The 14090-nt window shown below is 43.5% G+C and overlaps 1 protein-coding gene across 1 annotated transcript; it reads right to left on the reverse strand.

Annotated features, from left to right (window-relative positions):
- Nucleotides 1–938: 938 nt before the first annotated feature.
- On the reverse strand, nucleotides 939–12780 carry JMJD4 (jumonji domain containing 4). The gene is made up of 6 exons (XM_058818551.1): nucleotides 12429–12780; nucleotides 10351–10516; nucleotides 9024–9149; nucleotides 6308–6575; nucleotides 2398–2544; nucleotides 939–1250 (listed from the first exon to the last, which is right to left on the reverse strand). Exons 1-6 carry the CDS (start codon nucleotides 12685–12687, stop codon nucleotides 939–941), a joined length of 1278 nt encoding a protein of 425 aa, XP_058674534.1. The 5' UTR covers nucleotides 12688–12780.
- Between the last annotated feature and the right edge of the window lie 1310 nt (nucleotides 12781–14090).

Here is a 14090-nt window from a genome sequence, read left to right on the forward strand (position 1 = left end):
CTCCCAACCACTCAGAACTTTGGGAATGTTCTCCCTCCTTCCGTTCTCCCTCCTCCTGCTGGGTGAAGCTCTTGTCCAAGTCCATTTCCTCCTCCAAACCTTTGGAAAACCTCTTGGAAAAGCAGGAATTCAGAGCAGGGCCGTGTCTATGGCTGATTCCAGGTGCTGGCTCCTGCTCAGCTTCCATGGAATTCAGCAGCTGGAATTCCATAAAAAAGGATGGAAAAGCTGAGCTACACCGGGAAGAGGAGAGGTTTTAACAAAGCTGAGCTTCAGCACAGGGAATTTGCTTCATTCCACTTCCAGGCTTGATCCACAGGGAATTTTTGCCCTGAGTGATGCTCAGAATCCTAAAAAATTTTGGATTTCCTTTGGCTGGGATGTTTTTTTCCTTAATTCCTCCAAACCACTCAGAACTTTCCTGATCTTTCCTGGAGGGAATTCTGGGAGCGCATTCCCATTCCTGCTTTTTATTGGGAAGAGTCAAGGCAGGTTTTGCTGGGAGTTGAATTAAATTAAATTTAATCCTGAGCGTCTCAGCCTTGGAAATCCCACTTTGGAAGACATGGAATCAACATTCCCAAATCCTGGCTCCAGCTCAGGCTTCCATGGAATTCCCAAAAAAAGGAATGGAAAAGGTGAGCTGGACCTGGAAGAGAAGAGGTTTTAACAAAGCTGAGCTTTAGCACAGGGAATTTGCATCATTCCAACAGCAGATGATCCAGAGGGAATTTTTGACCTGAGTGATGCTCAGAACCCTAAGGAAGTTTGGCATTTTCCTTTGGCTGGGGTGGTTTTCTCCTTAATTCCTGCAAACCACTCAGAACCTTGGGAATGTTCTCCCTCCTTCCGTTCTCCCTCCTCCTGCTGGGTGAAGCTCTTGTCCAAGTCCATTTCCTCCTCCAAACCTTTGGAAAACCTCTTGGAAAAGCAGGAATTCAGAGCAGGGCCGTGTCTATGGCCGACTCCAGGTGCTGGAGCAGAGCCTCTGGAGAAGGGCTCAGGGAGGTCAGGTCCAGCTTGCGGAAATCCTCGTTAGCGCTTAACGAGCTCAGCACCTTCACCGTCCGCTTGAGGTCAAACACGGCGTGCAGCATTCCCAGGGTGGAAATGGCGGCTTTGGAATTGTTCTGGGATGAGGATTCCTCGTCCAGGCCCTTCTCCAGCACCGAAATCCGGTTCTCCGCGATGACTTTGAGGAAGTTGTAGAATTCCTTGTAGTCGATGCCCGTGCAGGATTTCATGATCAGCTAAAGGGGGAAACGGAGTGAGAGTGGGAATGACAGCAGGAAAAAATCCCTAAAATTGGATCTGATGAAGTTGGGAATTCTTTGGAATCATAAATAATTATGTTTAATAATTTTTTCATTGGAATTGCTTCTGGATCCAAAGACACTGAGTTGTTTTTCCCAAATATTCATTTCTGGAAGGAAATCAACCCAAGGAGAAGAAACAGCTTCCAGAAATAAAATGGAATTTTCCTCATCCATAAGTTTTTGGAAGGAATCCCACCCACCCTCTTCCTCATGGAATTTTGGTTGGATTGTGGAGTTTGGTCTTTTGGATTCTTTCCCAGCTCCAGGGATCCAGGGGCAGCCACAGCTTCTATGGGAATTCTATCCCAGCCAGGAATTCCATCCCGAAATTCCCCCTAAATCCCCATTTTTCCAATGGGAAGCCATTCCCTGTGTCCTGTCATTCCAGGTTTATCCCAAATCCCTCTCCAGCTTTTCTGGAGCTGGACTGTTTTTCCCAAATATTAACTGTGGGGATTTTCCCAAATATTCATTTCTGGAAGGAAATCAACCCAAGGAGAGGGAACAGCTTCCAGAAATAAATTTGGGATTTGTTTCATCCAGAAGATTTTGGAAGGAATTTCACCCATTGTCCTCCTCATGGAATTTTGGTTGGATTGTGAAGTTTGATCTTCTGGATTCTTTCCCAGTTCCAGGGATCCAGGGGCAGCCACAGCTTCTCTCTGGAAATTTTATCCCAGCCAGGAATTCCTTCCCTAAATCCCCATTTTTCCAATAGGAAGCCATTCCCTGTCTCCTGTCATTCCAGGTTTATCCCAAATCCCTCTCCAGTTTTTCTGGGGCCCCTTTAGGCTCTGGAAGGGGCTCTGAGGATTTTCCCTTCTCCATGTGAACATTCCCAGCTCTCCTGATCCTGATTTTTCCCCACCTTTCCAACCAACACATTCCAACCTGGACACAGCCAACAACCAGAAGCAATTCCCAAACTTTTACAGGCAGCATTCCCAAACTTTCATAGGGAACATTTCCCAACAAAACAAAGCTGTCCCCCCAACTCCTACTTCCTTAAAACCCACGGAAATTCTGCCGTGAGAAGTCCAAGAATCCCAGAATTGCCGGATGATCCAGGAGCGGGGGGTACCTGGCACTGGAGGTGCCAGTCGTCCATGGGATCTTTCCACTGGCTGATCTCCCTCTGGACGGCCGCCAGCTCATCCTGCAGGAAGCTCCACATGACGGCCACGTTGCAGCCGTTCACCCAGTTGTGGTTGATGGAGATGGTGTCCTCCTGAGGGAAAAATTTCAGATTATCCATGGATAATTAGTAATTAGCCACTAATTAGGTTATTTGGCATGATAACATGGGATTTGCGGCTCCAAAAATCCTATTCCTGAGCAATCCAAAATGTCCCTAATTCCCAAAGTGCTGCCGCTGGCCCAGCTGTGGTTGATGGAGATGGTGTCTTCCTGAGGGAAAAGTTAGGGATAATCCATGGATAATTACCAATTAGTCAATAAATAAGTTATTAGGGATGATAATGTGGAATGTGCCGCTCCAAAAACTTGATTCCTTCATTAGAAATCCAAAATGTCCCTAATTCCCAAAATGCAGCCGCTGACACAGCTGCAGTTGATGGAGATGGTGTCTTCCTGAGGGAGAAGTTTGGGATAATCCACATATAATTAGTAATTACTCATTAATTAAGTTTTTAGGGATGATAACATGGAATGTGCTGCTCCAAAAATCCTATTCCTGAGCAAGTTGTTATGTCCCTGATTCCCAAAGTGCTGCCACGGACCCAGCTGTGGTTGATGGAGATGGTGTCCTCCTGAGGGACAAAAATTTGGGAAAATCCATGGATAATTAGTAATTAGTCACTAATTAGGTTATTAGGGATGATAACATGGGATTTGCGGCTCCAAAAATCCTATTCCTGAGCAAGTTGTTATGTCCCTAATTCCCAAAGTGCTGCCACTGACCCAGCTGTGGTTGATGGAGATGGTGTCTTCCTGAGGGAAAAATTTCGGATAATCCATGGATAATTAGTAATTAGTCACTAATTAGGTTATTAGGGATGATAACATGGGATTTGCGGCTCCAAAAATCCTATTCCTGAGCAAGTTGTTATGTCCCTGATTCCCAAAGTGCTGCCACTGACCCAGCTGTGGTTGATGGAGATGGTGTCTTCCTGAAGGAAAAGTTTGGGATAATCCATGGATAATTACCAATTAGTCAATAAATAAGTTATTAGGGATGATAATACAGAATGTGCTGCTCTAAAAACCCGATTCCTTCTTTAGAAACCCAGAATGTCCCTAATTCCCAAAGTGCTGCTACTGACCCAGTTGTGGTTGATGGAGATGGTGTCTTCCTGAGGGAAAAGTTAGGGATAATCCATGGATAATTAGTAATTAGCAACTAATTAAGTTATTAGGGATGATAACATGGAATGTGCTGCTCCAAAAACCTGATTCCTTCTTTAGAAACCCAAAATATCCATAAATCTCAAAATGCAGCCATTGACCCACTTGTGGTTGATAGAAATGGTGTCTCCCTGAGGGAAAAATTTGGGATAATCTATGGATAATTAGTAATTAGATACTAATTAAGTGATTAGGGATGATAATATGGGATTTGCTGCTCCAAAAACCTGATTCCTTCTTTAGAAATCCAAAATGTCCCTAATCCCCAAAGTGCTGCTGCTGGCCCAGCTGTGGTTGATGGAGATGGTGTCTTCCTGAGGGAAAAATTTGGGATAATCCACAGATAATTAGTAGTTAGTCAATAAATAAGTTATTAGGGATGATAATATGGAATGTGCTGCTCTAAAAACCAGATCTGTTCTTTAGAAACCCACAATGTCCCTAATTCCCAAAATGCTGCCATTGACCCAGATGTGGTTGATGGAGATGGTGTCTTCCTGAGGGAAAAGTCTGGGATAATTGATGGATAATTAGTAATTAGCAACTAATTAAGTTATAAGGGATGATAATATGGAATGCACTGCTCCAAAAATCCTGAGCAACCCACAATGTCCCTAATTCCCAAAATGCTGCTGCTGACCCAGTTGTGGTTGATGGAAACGGTGTCTTCCTGAGGGAAAAGTTTGGGATAATCAATGGATAATTAGTAATTTATCAATTAATAAATTATTAGGGATGATAATATGGGGTTTGCTGCTCCAAAAATCCTATTCCTGCAAACCAGAATGTCCCTAATTGCCAATATGCGGCTGCTGACCCAGCTGTGGTTGGTGGAGATTGTGTCTTCCTGAGGGAAAAATTTGGGATAATCCATGGATAATTAGTAATATTAGTCACTAATTAAGTTTTTAGGGATGATAATATGGAATGTGCCGCTCCAAAAACTTGATTCCTTCTTTAGAAATCCAAAATGTCCCTAATTCCCAAAATGCAGCCGCTGACGCAGCTGCGGTTGATGGAGATGGTGTCTTCCTGAGGGAGAAGTTTGGGATAATCCACATGTAATTAGTAATTACTCATTAATTAAGTTTTTAGGGATGATAACATGGAATGTGCTGCTCCAAAAATCCTATTCCTGAGCAATCCAAAATGTCTATAATTCCCAAAGTGCTGCCACTGACCCAGCTGTGGTTGATGGAAATTGTGTCTTCCTGAAGGAAAAGTTTGGGATAATCCATGGATAATTACCAATTAGTCAATAAATAAGTTATTAGGGATGATAATACAGAATGTGCTGCTCTAAAAACCCGATTCCTTCTTTAGAAACCCAGAATGTCCCTAATTCCCAAAGTGCTGCCACTGACCCAGCTGTGGTTGATGGAGATGGTGTCTTCCTGAGGGAAAAGTTAGGGATAATCCATGGATAATTAGTAATTAGCAACTAATTAAGTTATTAGGGATGATAACATGGAATGTGCTGCTCCAAAAACCTGATTTCTTATTTAGAAACCCAAAATATCCATAAATCTCAAAATGCAGCCATTGACCCACTTGTGGTTGATAGAAATGGTGTCTTCCTGAGTGAAAAATTTGGGATAATCTATGGATAATTAGTAATTAGATACTAATTAAGTTATTAGGAATGATAATATGGAATTTGTCGCTCCAAAAACCTGATTCTTTCTTTAGAACCCAAAATACCCCTAATTCCCAAAATGCTGCCACTGACCCAGCTGTGGTTGATGGAGATGGTGTCTTCCTGAGGGAAAAGTTTGGGATAATCCATAGATAATTAGTAATTAGTCACTAATTAAGTTATTAGGGATGATAATATGGAATGTGCCACTCCAAAAATTCCATTTTAAGGGATCTTAAGGATCATCCCATCCCATGGGCAGGGACACTTCCCATTATCCATGGTGCTCCAAGCTGGAATTTCTCCTTCCTGGGAAAGATTTCCATTGTTTCCTATTCCTTTATCCCGGGATCTTTCTCCTCCTCACCCCAATTCTATGCCATGGAATTCCTGGAATGGTTTGGGTGGGAAAAGACCTTAAGGATCATCCCATTCCCACCATCCCAGAGGCTCCAAGCTGGAATTCCTCCTTTTTTCATCCTTTTCTCTTCCTTTTCCCTGGGATCTTCCTCCTCTTCCTCACCCCAATTCTCTGCCATGGAATTCCTGGAATGGTTTGGGTGGGAAAGGACCTTAGGGACCATCCCATTCCCACCATCCCAGAGTGCTCCAAGCTGGAATTCCTCCTTCCTGGGAAGGATTTCCATTGTCTCCTCTTCCTTTTTCCAGGATCTTCCTCGTCCTCCTCCTCTTCCTCTCCTTCTCACCCCAATTCTATCCCACGGAATTCCTGGAATGTTTTGGGTGGGAAAGGACCTTAGGGACCATCCCATTCCCACCATCCCAGGGTGCTCCAAGTCTCATCCAAGCTATCCTTGGACACTTCCAGGGATGAAGCTCCTCTGGGAAAACCATTCCAAACCTCCCAACATCACCCAGGAGAACGGATCAACCTTTTCCCTGGAAATCCCAATTTCCATCCGTCCCAACGAAACCTTTGTGATCCAACTTCCCGATCCCGGAGCGATTCCCAGTGGACCCATGCCCTCACCAGGTTGTGAACCTGGTGGTGCCACCCGCTGGGGATGAAGACGATCTCGCCGGCCTCCTGGAGAATCTCCAGAGGGGGCTGGCTCTGGCTGTAGCGCGGATAAATCCTCTTGTCCCGAAGAGCCGGAGCCGTCACGTCGAAGGGGAGATTGCCGTGGCGATCCTTCAGGAATTCCTCCTGTCCCGCGGGATACAGCAGCCATTTCTTCCTGCCACACACGTTGGCCGACCAGCTGTAGGAGCGGAAGACGTCGGCGTGGAACGGCGTCCTGGGAAAAAAACAGGGACGGGCGGGAATCAATCCCGAAAAATTCCAACGTGGATTCGAGGCATTGAGAAGGTGAGGGGGCCGATCCCAAAATTCCATGAGGAATTTCAGTTGGGTTATGCGGTTTTGGTTATTGAAAGGCTGTTATATGGATGCTGATCCCAAAGTTCCTCATGGAATTTTGGTTGGATGATGGGAGTTTTGGTTATTAATAGGGCATTACGTGGATACTGATCCCAAAATTCCTCATGGAATTTTGGTTGGATTATGGACTTTGGCTATTAAAAGGCCAATATATGGATATTGATCCCAAAATTGCTGATGTAATTTCAGTTGGATTATGGGGTTTTGACTATTAGAAGGCTATTATATGGATGCTGATCCCAAAATTTCTCATGGAATTTCGAATGGATTATGGAGTTTTGGCTATTGAAAAGCCACTATATCCATACTGATCCCACAATTCCTCATGGAATTTCAGAAGAATTATGGAGTTTTGGCCATTAAAAGGCCATTATATGGATACTGATCCCAAAATTCCGTAAGAAATTTCAGTTGGATTATGGAATTTTGGCTATTAAAATGCTACTGTATCCATACCTTTCCTAAAATTTCTCATGGAATTTTGGATGGATTATGGAGTTTTGGCTATTAAGGCTGTTATATGGATGCTGCTTCCAAAATTCTTAATGGAATTTTGATTGGGTTATGGAGTTTTGACCATGAAAAAGATCACTGTATCCATACCAATCTCAAAATTCCTCATGGAATTTTGGTTGGATGATGGGAGTTTTGCTTATTAATAGGGCATTACGTGGATACTGATCCCAAAATTCCTCATGGAATTTTGGTTGGATTATGGACTTTGGCTATTAAAAGGCCAATATATGGATATTGATCCCAAAATTGCTGATGTAATTTCAGTTGGATTATGGGGTTTTGACTATTCAAAGGCCACTATATCCATACTGATCCCACAATTCCTCATGGAATTTCAGAAGAATTATGGAGTTTTGGCCATTAAAAGGCCATTATATGGATACTGATCCCAAAATTCCGTAAGAAATTTCAGTTGGATTATGGAATTTTGGCTATTAAAAAGCTACTGTATCCATACCTTTCCCAAAATTTCTCATGGAATTTTGGATGGATTATGGAGTTTTGGCTATTAAGGCTGTTATATGGATGCTGCTTCCAAAATTCTTAATGGAATTTTGATTGGGTTATGGAGTTTTGACCATGAAAAAGATCACTGTATCCATACCAATCTCGAAATTCCTCATGGAATTTTGGTTGGATGATGGGAGTTTTGCTTATTAATAGGGCATTATGTGGCTACTGATCCCAAAATTCCTCATGGAATTTCAGTTGGATTTTGGAGTTTTGGCTATAAAAGCACCACTGAATCCATACCAATCCCAAAATTCCATGAGGAATTTTTCAGTTGGATTATGGGGTTTTGGTTATTAAAAGGCCATTATGTGGCTACTGATCCTGAAAATCTTCATGGAATTTTGGATGGATTGTGGAGTTTTGATTATTAAAAGGCCACTATATGGATACTGATCCCAAACTTCCGTGAGGAATTTCAGTTGGATTATGGGGTTTTGGTTATTAAAAAGCCACTGTATCCATACCTTTCCCAAAATTCCTCATGGAAATTCAGCTGGATGATGGGAGTTTTGGTTATTAATAGGGCATTACGTGGTTACTGATCCCAAAATTCCTCATGGAATTTTGGTTGGATGATGGGAGTTTTGGTTATTAATAGGGCATTACGTGGTTGCTGATCCCAAAATTCCTCATGGAATTTCAGACGGATGATGGGAGTTTTGGCTATTAAAAAAATCACTGTATCCATACTGGTCCCAAAATTCCCCATGGAATTTTGGTTGGATAATGGAGTGTTTTAGATCTTCTCTACTTTATGGAGTTTTGGCTATTATATGGATGCTGATCCCAATATTCCTCATGGAATTTCAGTTGGATGATGGGAGTTTTGGTTATTAAAAGGCCATTATATGGATACTGATGCCAAAATTCCTGATGGAATTCTGGCTGGATAACTGAGTATTTTATATCCTTTGTGCTTCTTTTTAATTTATCCTGAAAATCCCCTAAGGACAGGGAATTCTGATAAAAACACCCCAAATTCAACTTTACAACCAACACTGGGCTGGAATTTTCACCTGGAATTTTCCCCTGGAAAACACTAGAGTTATCCCTGCACATTCCACGTGGCTGATCCCAAGGGAATTTCTCCTCTAATCTCTCAGATACTTTTTTTTTTTTTTCTGTTTTTGTGGGCACAATTTGGGGTTTTCCCTTTTCCCTCCCACCCAGAGCCAACCAGGACACCGGGAAACCTGCCGGCTTATCCTGAGGGATAATGGGATAATTTCCTGGGATATTCAGCTGGAAAAGGAATTTTTTGGGATGAGAGCCTTACCAGGATCCCTTGGGTCCCATGTAGACGAACCTAAAATCATCCACAGCCACGGCATCCCAATATTCATTGAGCCAATCCGAGGAAAAATACACGGGAGTGGTGTAAACATCCTGCTCTGGAAAAGCTCTGGAAAACAAAAACACTTGGAAAAGCAGCCTGGGAAAACAGGATCCCCCAAATGCAGTGGGAAGAGCAAGGTGGATCCCTCAGGATGGAATTCCAGGGGTTTGGGGTGAAAAGGAGTTGAAGGAGCAGCTTATCCCAAATTTTCACTGTCCCAGATTGTTCCAAGCTGGTCTTGGGCACTTCCAGGGATTCAGGGGCAGCCACGGCTTCTGTGGGAATTCCATCCCAGCCCCTCCCCATTCCCACAGGGAAAATTCCTTCCCAAGGTTCTTTTCCAGCTGGAGAAGGACAGGCAGAGCTGGGGGAAGGCAACTGGAAGGAATGGGAATGTTCCCAGAAAAGCCAGTGGCTATGAAAGGATCCCAAATCCAACATGGCCATGGAATAATCCCAACCCAAATCCCACTCCAGGTCTGACTGTAGGAGCTGCTCCAGTCCCATTCTCCACAGGGAGAAAACATGGAATGGTTTGGGTGGGAAGGGACCTTAAGGATCATCCCCTTCCATGGCCAAGGACAATTCCCACTGTCCCAGGCAGCTCCAGCCTGGCCTTGGACACTTCCATGGATCCAGGGGCAGCCCCAGCTGCTCTGGGAATTCCATCCCAGCCCCTCCCAACCCGCCCAGCCAGCAATTCCTGCCCAAATTGAATTTAAATGGATCTTGAGCTTGGAATAAAAGCTGGGAATGAGGCTGAGGGAATGACATCAGCCTGGAATATCGGGGATTTGAGGAATTTGGGGCTCTTTTTGGAGCTGGAGGCCAAGGCTTTGGAATCCCTCAGGGAATGTTGGAGTATTTTCCCTCCGTGCTGATGCTGAGCTTGTCTGCTTTGCCTCAAAACCCCAACTGGAACAACTGAAAATCATGGAATTTTTAGGGTTGGATGGGATCCTAAAGAACTTCCAGTCCCAGCCCCATGGCAGGGACACTTCCCACTATTCCAGGGTGCTCCAAGTTGGTTTTGGGCAGTTCCAGGGATGGAGCAGCTTCTCTGGGAATTCCATCCCAACCAGGAATTCCTTCATAAATTAAGTGGGAAGCCATTCCCTGGGTCCTGTCATTCCATGCTTGTCCCAGATCCCTCTCCAGCTCTCCTGGACACCCTTTGGGCTCTGAAAGGGGCTCTGAGGGTTCCACGGATCCCTCCCTTCTCCAGAGGAACATTCCCGGTGCTGGATTGTTGGGAACGAGCCCCGACCTGCTCAGGTGCCAGTCCTTGAGGTAGAGGCAGCCCCGTGGGGAGCGGTGGCCGTTCCCGATGTATTCCCGCCAGTACTGCACGTATTCCTTGAAGGGCAGCTGCTCCTTGGGGTTGGAGTTGTACTCCTTGACATCGCAGTTGGCCACGGGCACCACGGCTTCTCCTGGAATTGCAAATCCATCGGGAATTTTCCGCGGGAATGAGGAGGATTCATCAAATCATCTCCGCCTCAGTCTCAGCCCCGCGGAATTCCGGGCTTCAAATATTCCAACGGAACCATCGCAATGTTCCAGAACCATCACTCCGGGGAAAACGTGATCCAGGAATTACAAATCCCTCAGGAATTTTCTCAGGGAATGAGGGGGACTTGTAAAATCACCTCCCTAAAGTTCATCCCTTTGGAATTTTGGCCCTCAAATATTCCAGAAGAATATTCTCTATCACAGAACCATCGTTCCAGACTAACAAAATCCAGAAATTACAAATCCCTCAGGAATTTTCCTCAGGAATAAGGAGGACCCATCAATCATCTCCACCTCAATCTCATCCCCATGGAATTCCAGGCTCCCAGTATTCCAGAGGACCCATCCCAATGTTCCAGAACCACCATTCCAAGGGAACATGATCCAGGAATTACAAATCCCCTGGGAATGAGGAGGAGCCATCAAATCACCTCCCTAAAGCTCATCCCTGCGGAATTCTGGGCAGGGGATGAAATATTCCAGAGGAATATTCTATATCCCAGAACCATCGCTCCAGGGAAATACAATCCTGGAATTAAAAATCTGTCAGGAGTTTTCCTCAGGATTGAGGAGGACCCATCAAATCATCTCCACCTCAATCTCATCCCCACGGAATTCCAGGCTTCAGATATTCCAAAGGAACATCCCAATATTCCAGAACCAAGGAACACCATCCAGGAATTACAAATCCCTCAGGAACGAGGAGGATCCATCAAATCACCTCCCTCAAGCTCATCCCCACAGAATTCTGGGCTTCAGATATTCCAAAGAAACCATTCCAGGGAAACACCACCCAAATCCAGAGTGGTTTATTTTAAGTGTCCTGGATTTTCCTGCTCTTTATTTCATGTGCACCAAATTTTCCTGGTTTTTTTTTTCTTGCTGTGACCTGAATTTTCCAGTTTTTTCTTTAAAGGGAATTTTCCCCTTAAATCCATTAGGAGGGAGGGACTGATTAGGACCGAATCATTTAGGATTTGGAATAATTAAATTCTCCAAGATTTTGAATTTATTTAAATAATAAATTATAAATAAAATGGGGAAATACATTTCAGTTTGGAATCTGCAAACCAGACCGTGAAGAAATGGGAAAAATCCATGGATTCATTTTGGGCAAAAGCTTGGGAATTGGGGTTATTTTAGTGCTTTTATCCTGAAAATTCAATCCTAAAAAGCTGAATTCTTTAGGATTTTGAAAAAACCCCAGGACTTACCAAACTTCTGCTCAAAGTTGGGTTTCCCATGGAAAAAAAAAAATCCACGGATTAATTTAGGATAAAAACTTGGAATTTAGGGTTTTTTTAGTGTTTTTATCCCTAAAATTCAATCCCATAAAGCTGAATCCTTTAGGATTTGGAATAATTAAATTCTCCAAGAGTTTAAATCTATTTAAATATAAATTAAAAATAATTGGGAATGAATATGTGGAGAAAATCCATTTATTAGTTTAGGAAAATCTTGGCATTTTCTGTTTTTTCAGTGCTTTTATCCCTAAAATTCAGTCCTAAAATACTGAATTCTTTAGGATTGGGAAAAACATCCCAGGACTTACCCAATTTCTGCAAAAGATACTTGAAGTTGGGTTTCCCATGGAAAAAAATTCAATCCTATAAAGCTGAGTCCTTTAGGAGTTGGAATAGTTAAATTCTCAAATTTTTAAATTCATTTAAATATAAATAAAAAATAAAATTTGGGAGTGAATAAATGGAAAAAACCTATGTATTAGTTCAGGAAAATCTTGGATTTTTGGATTTTTTAGTGCTTTCATCCCTAAAATTCAGTCCTAAAATACCGAATCCTTTAGGATGGGGAAAAAAAAATCCCAGGACTTACCAAACTTCTGCAGGAGATGCTCAAAGTTGGGTTTCCCATCCCACGTCACCCAATTTTTCCTGCTGCCCCAATCCTCAGTGAATTTGGCTGAGAAAATGCAGGGGTGGTTGGGAATGAGATAATCCCGGAAAAAATCGGAATAAGTGAAGGAATCAACTTTGTCAATAAAATCCACGTGGCCCCCGGGGAGAGCACCTGGAGAAGAATTCCCAAAATCCCGGAAAAAAGCGGTGGAACAGGCAAAGGTTGCTCTGTCCATGCAGGCTGCAAAAAATTCCTGGCCGAGCCAAGGAATTTGGAGAAATAATCCCAAAAAAAGCCCTGCTAAAAATGGGATTTGAGTATTTAAAAGTGTGGGAAATCATGGGGAGATTGAGGGGGAATGAGTGTTGGGATAATTTGGGTTTTGCATTGTTTTTGGGATAGCTGGGAAATGGATGTTTTTTATGGATGTTTCTTCCTCTTGTCAGAGCTGGTTCTGTCCTAAAAAAGCAAGAAAAGAAAATTTCAGTGGGATATTCCCAAGGAATTGATGAATTGAAGGGGCAGAGGGAAAGAAATTTCTGAAATATTTGGGAATGCTCTGGGATCTTCCCTTTGTTTCCAGGTCTGGCACCTCCCACTTCCCACAGAGCTTCCCCCAAGGATTTGGAGCAAGGATAAAAATAGGGAAAAATTTAAAAGAAACCAAAAAAAGAGGGAAGAGAAAATCTGAGCACAGAGGGAATAAAGCAAAGAGGGTGCAGAGATGGGATTTGGGAAACATTGAGGGAAAAGGGGATTTAGGGATCTCCATGAGGAAATTCTTCCCTCACAGAGATCTAAAGGAATATTGAGATTAAGGAACGTCCATGAGGGAATTTTCCCTGAGAAATCTCCAAGGAAGTATTGGAATTATGGGACACCCATGAGGGAATTGCTCCCTCACAGAGCTCCAAGGGATATGGCAGTGGGATTAAAGGATTTCCATGAGGGAATTCTCCCCTCATGGAGCTCGAAGGGGATATTGGAATGAAGGGAAATCCATGAGGGAATTTCTCCCTCAGAGATTTCCATGGGAATAACAGGACTAAGGAACATCCATGAGGAAATTTCGCCCTCACACATCTCCAAGGGAATGTCAGAATTATGGGACATCCATGAGGGAATTCCCCCCTCACAGATCTCCAAGAAAATATCAGAATTAAGGGAAATCCATGAGGGAATTCATCCCTCAGGGCACTCCAAGGAAACACTGGGATATCACAGTGGGAATAAAGGATTTCCATGTGGGAATTCCTCCCTCAGAAATCTCCAAGGGAACACTGGGATTGAGGGATATCCATGGGGGAATTTTCCTTCACACAGCTCCAAGGGAACACCTGGATATAGCAGGGGGATTAAAGCATTTCCATGAGGGAATTCTCCCCTCACGGAGCTCCAAGGGAATATCAAAATTAAGGAACCTCCATGAGGGAATTTTCCCTTAGAGATCTCCAAGGGAATTTCAGAATGAAAGGAAATCCATGAGGGAATTCCTCCCTCACAGAGCTCCAAGGGATATGGCAGTGGGATTAAAGGATTTCCATGAGGGAATTCCTCCCTCATGGAGCACCAAGGAAACACTGGGATATCACAGTGAGAATAAAGGATTTCCATGTGGGAATTCCTCCCTCAGAAATC

The sequence above is a fragment of the Ammospiza caudacuta genome, chromosome 1 (assembly GCF_027887145.1).
Source record: "Ammospiza caudacuta isolate bAmmCau1 chromosome 1, bAmmCau1.pri, whole genome shotgun sequence".
Classification (NCBI taxonomy): Eukaryota; Metazoa; Chordata; class Aves; order Passeriformes; family Passerellidae; genus Ammospiza; species Ammospiza caudacuta.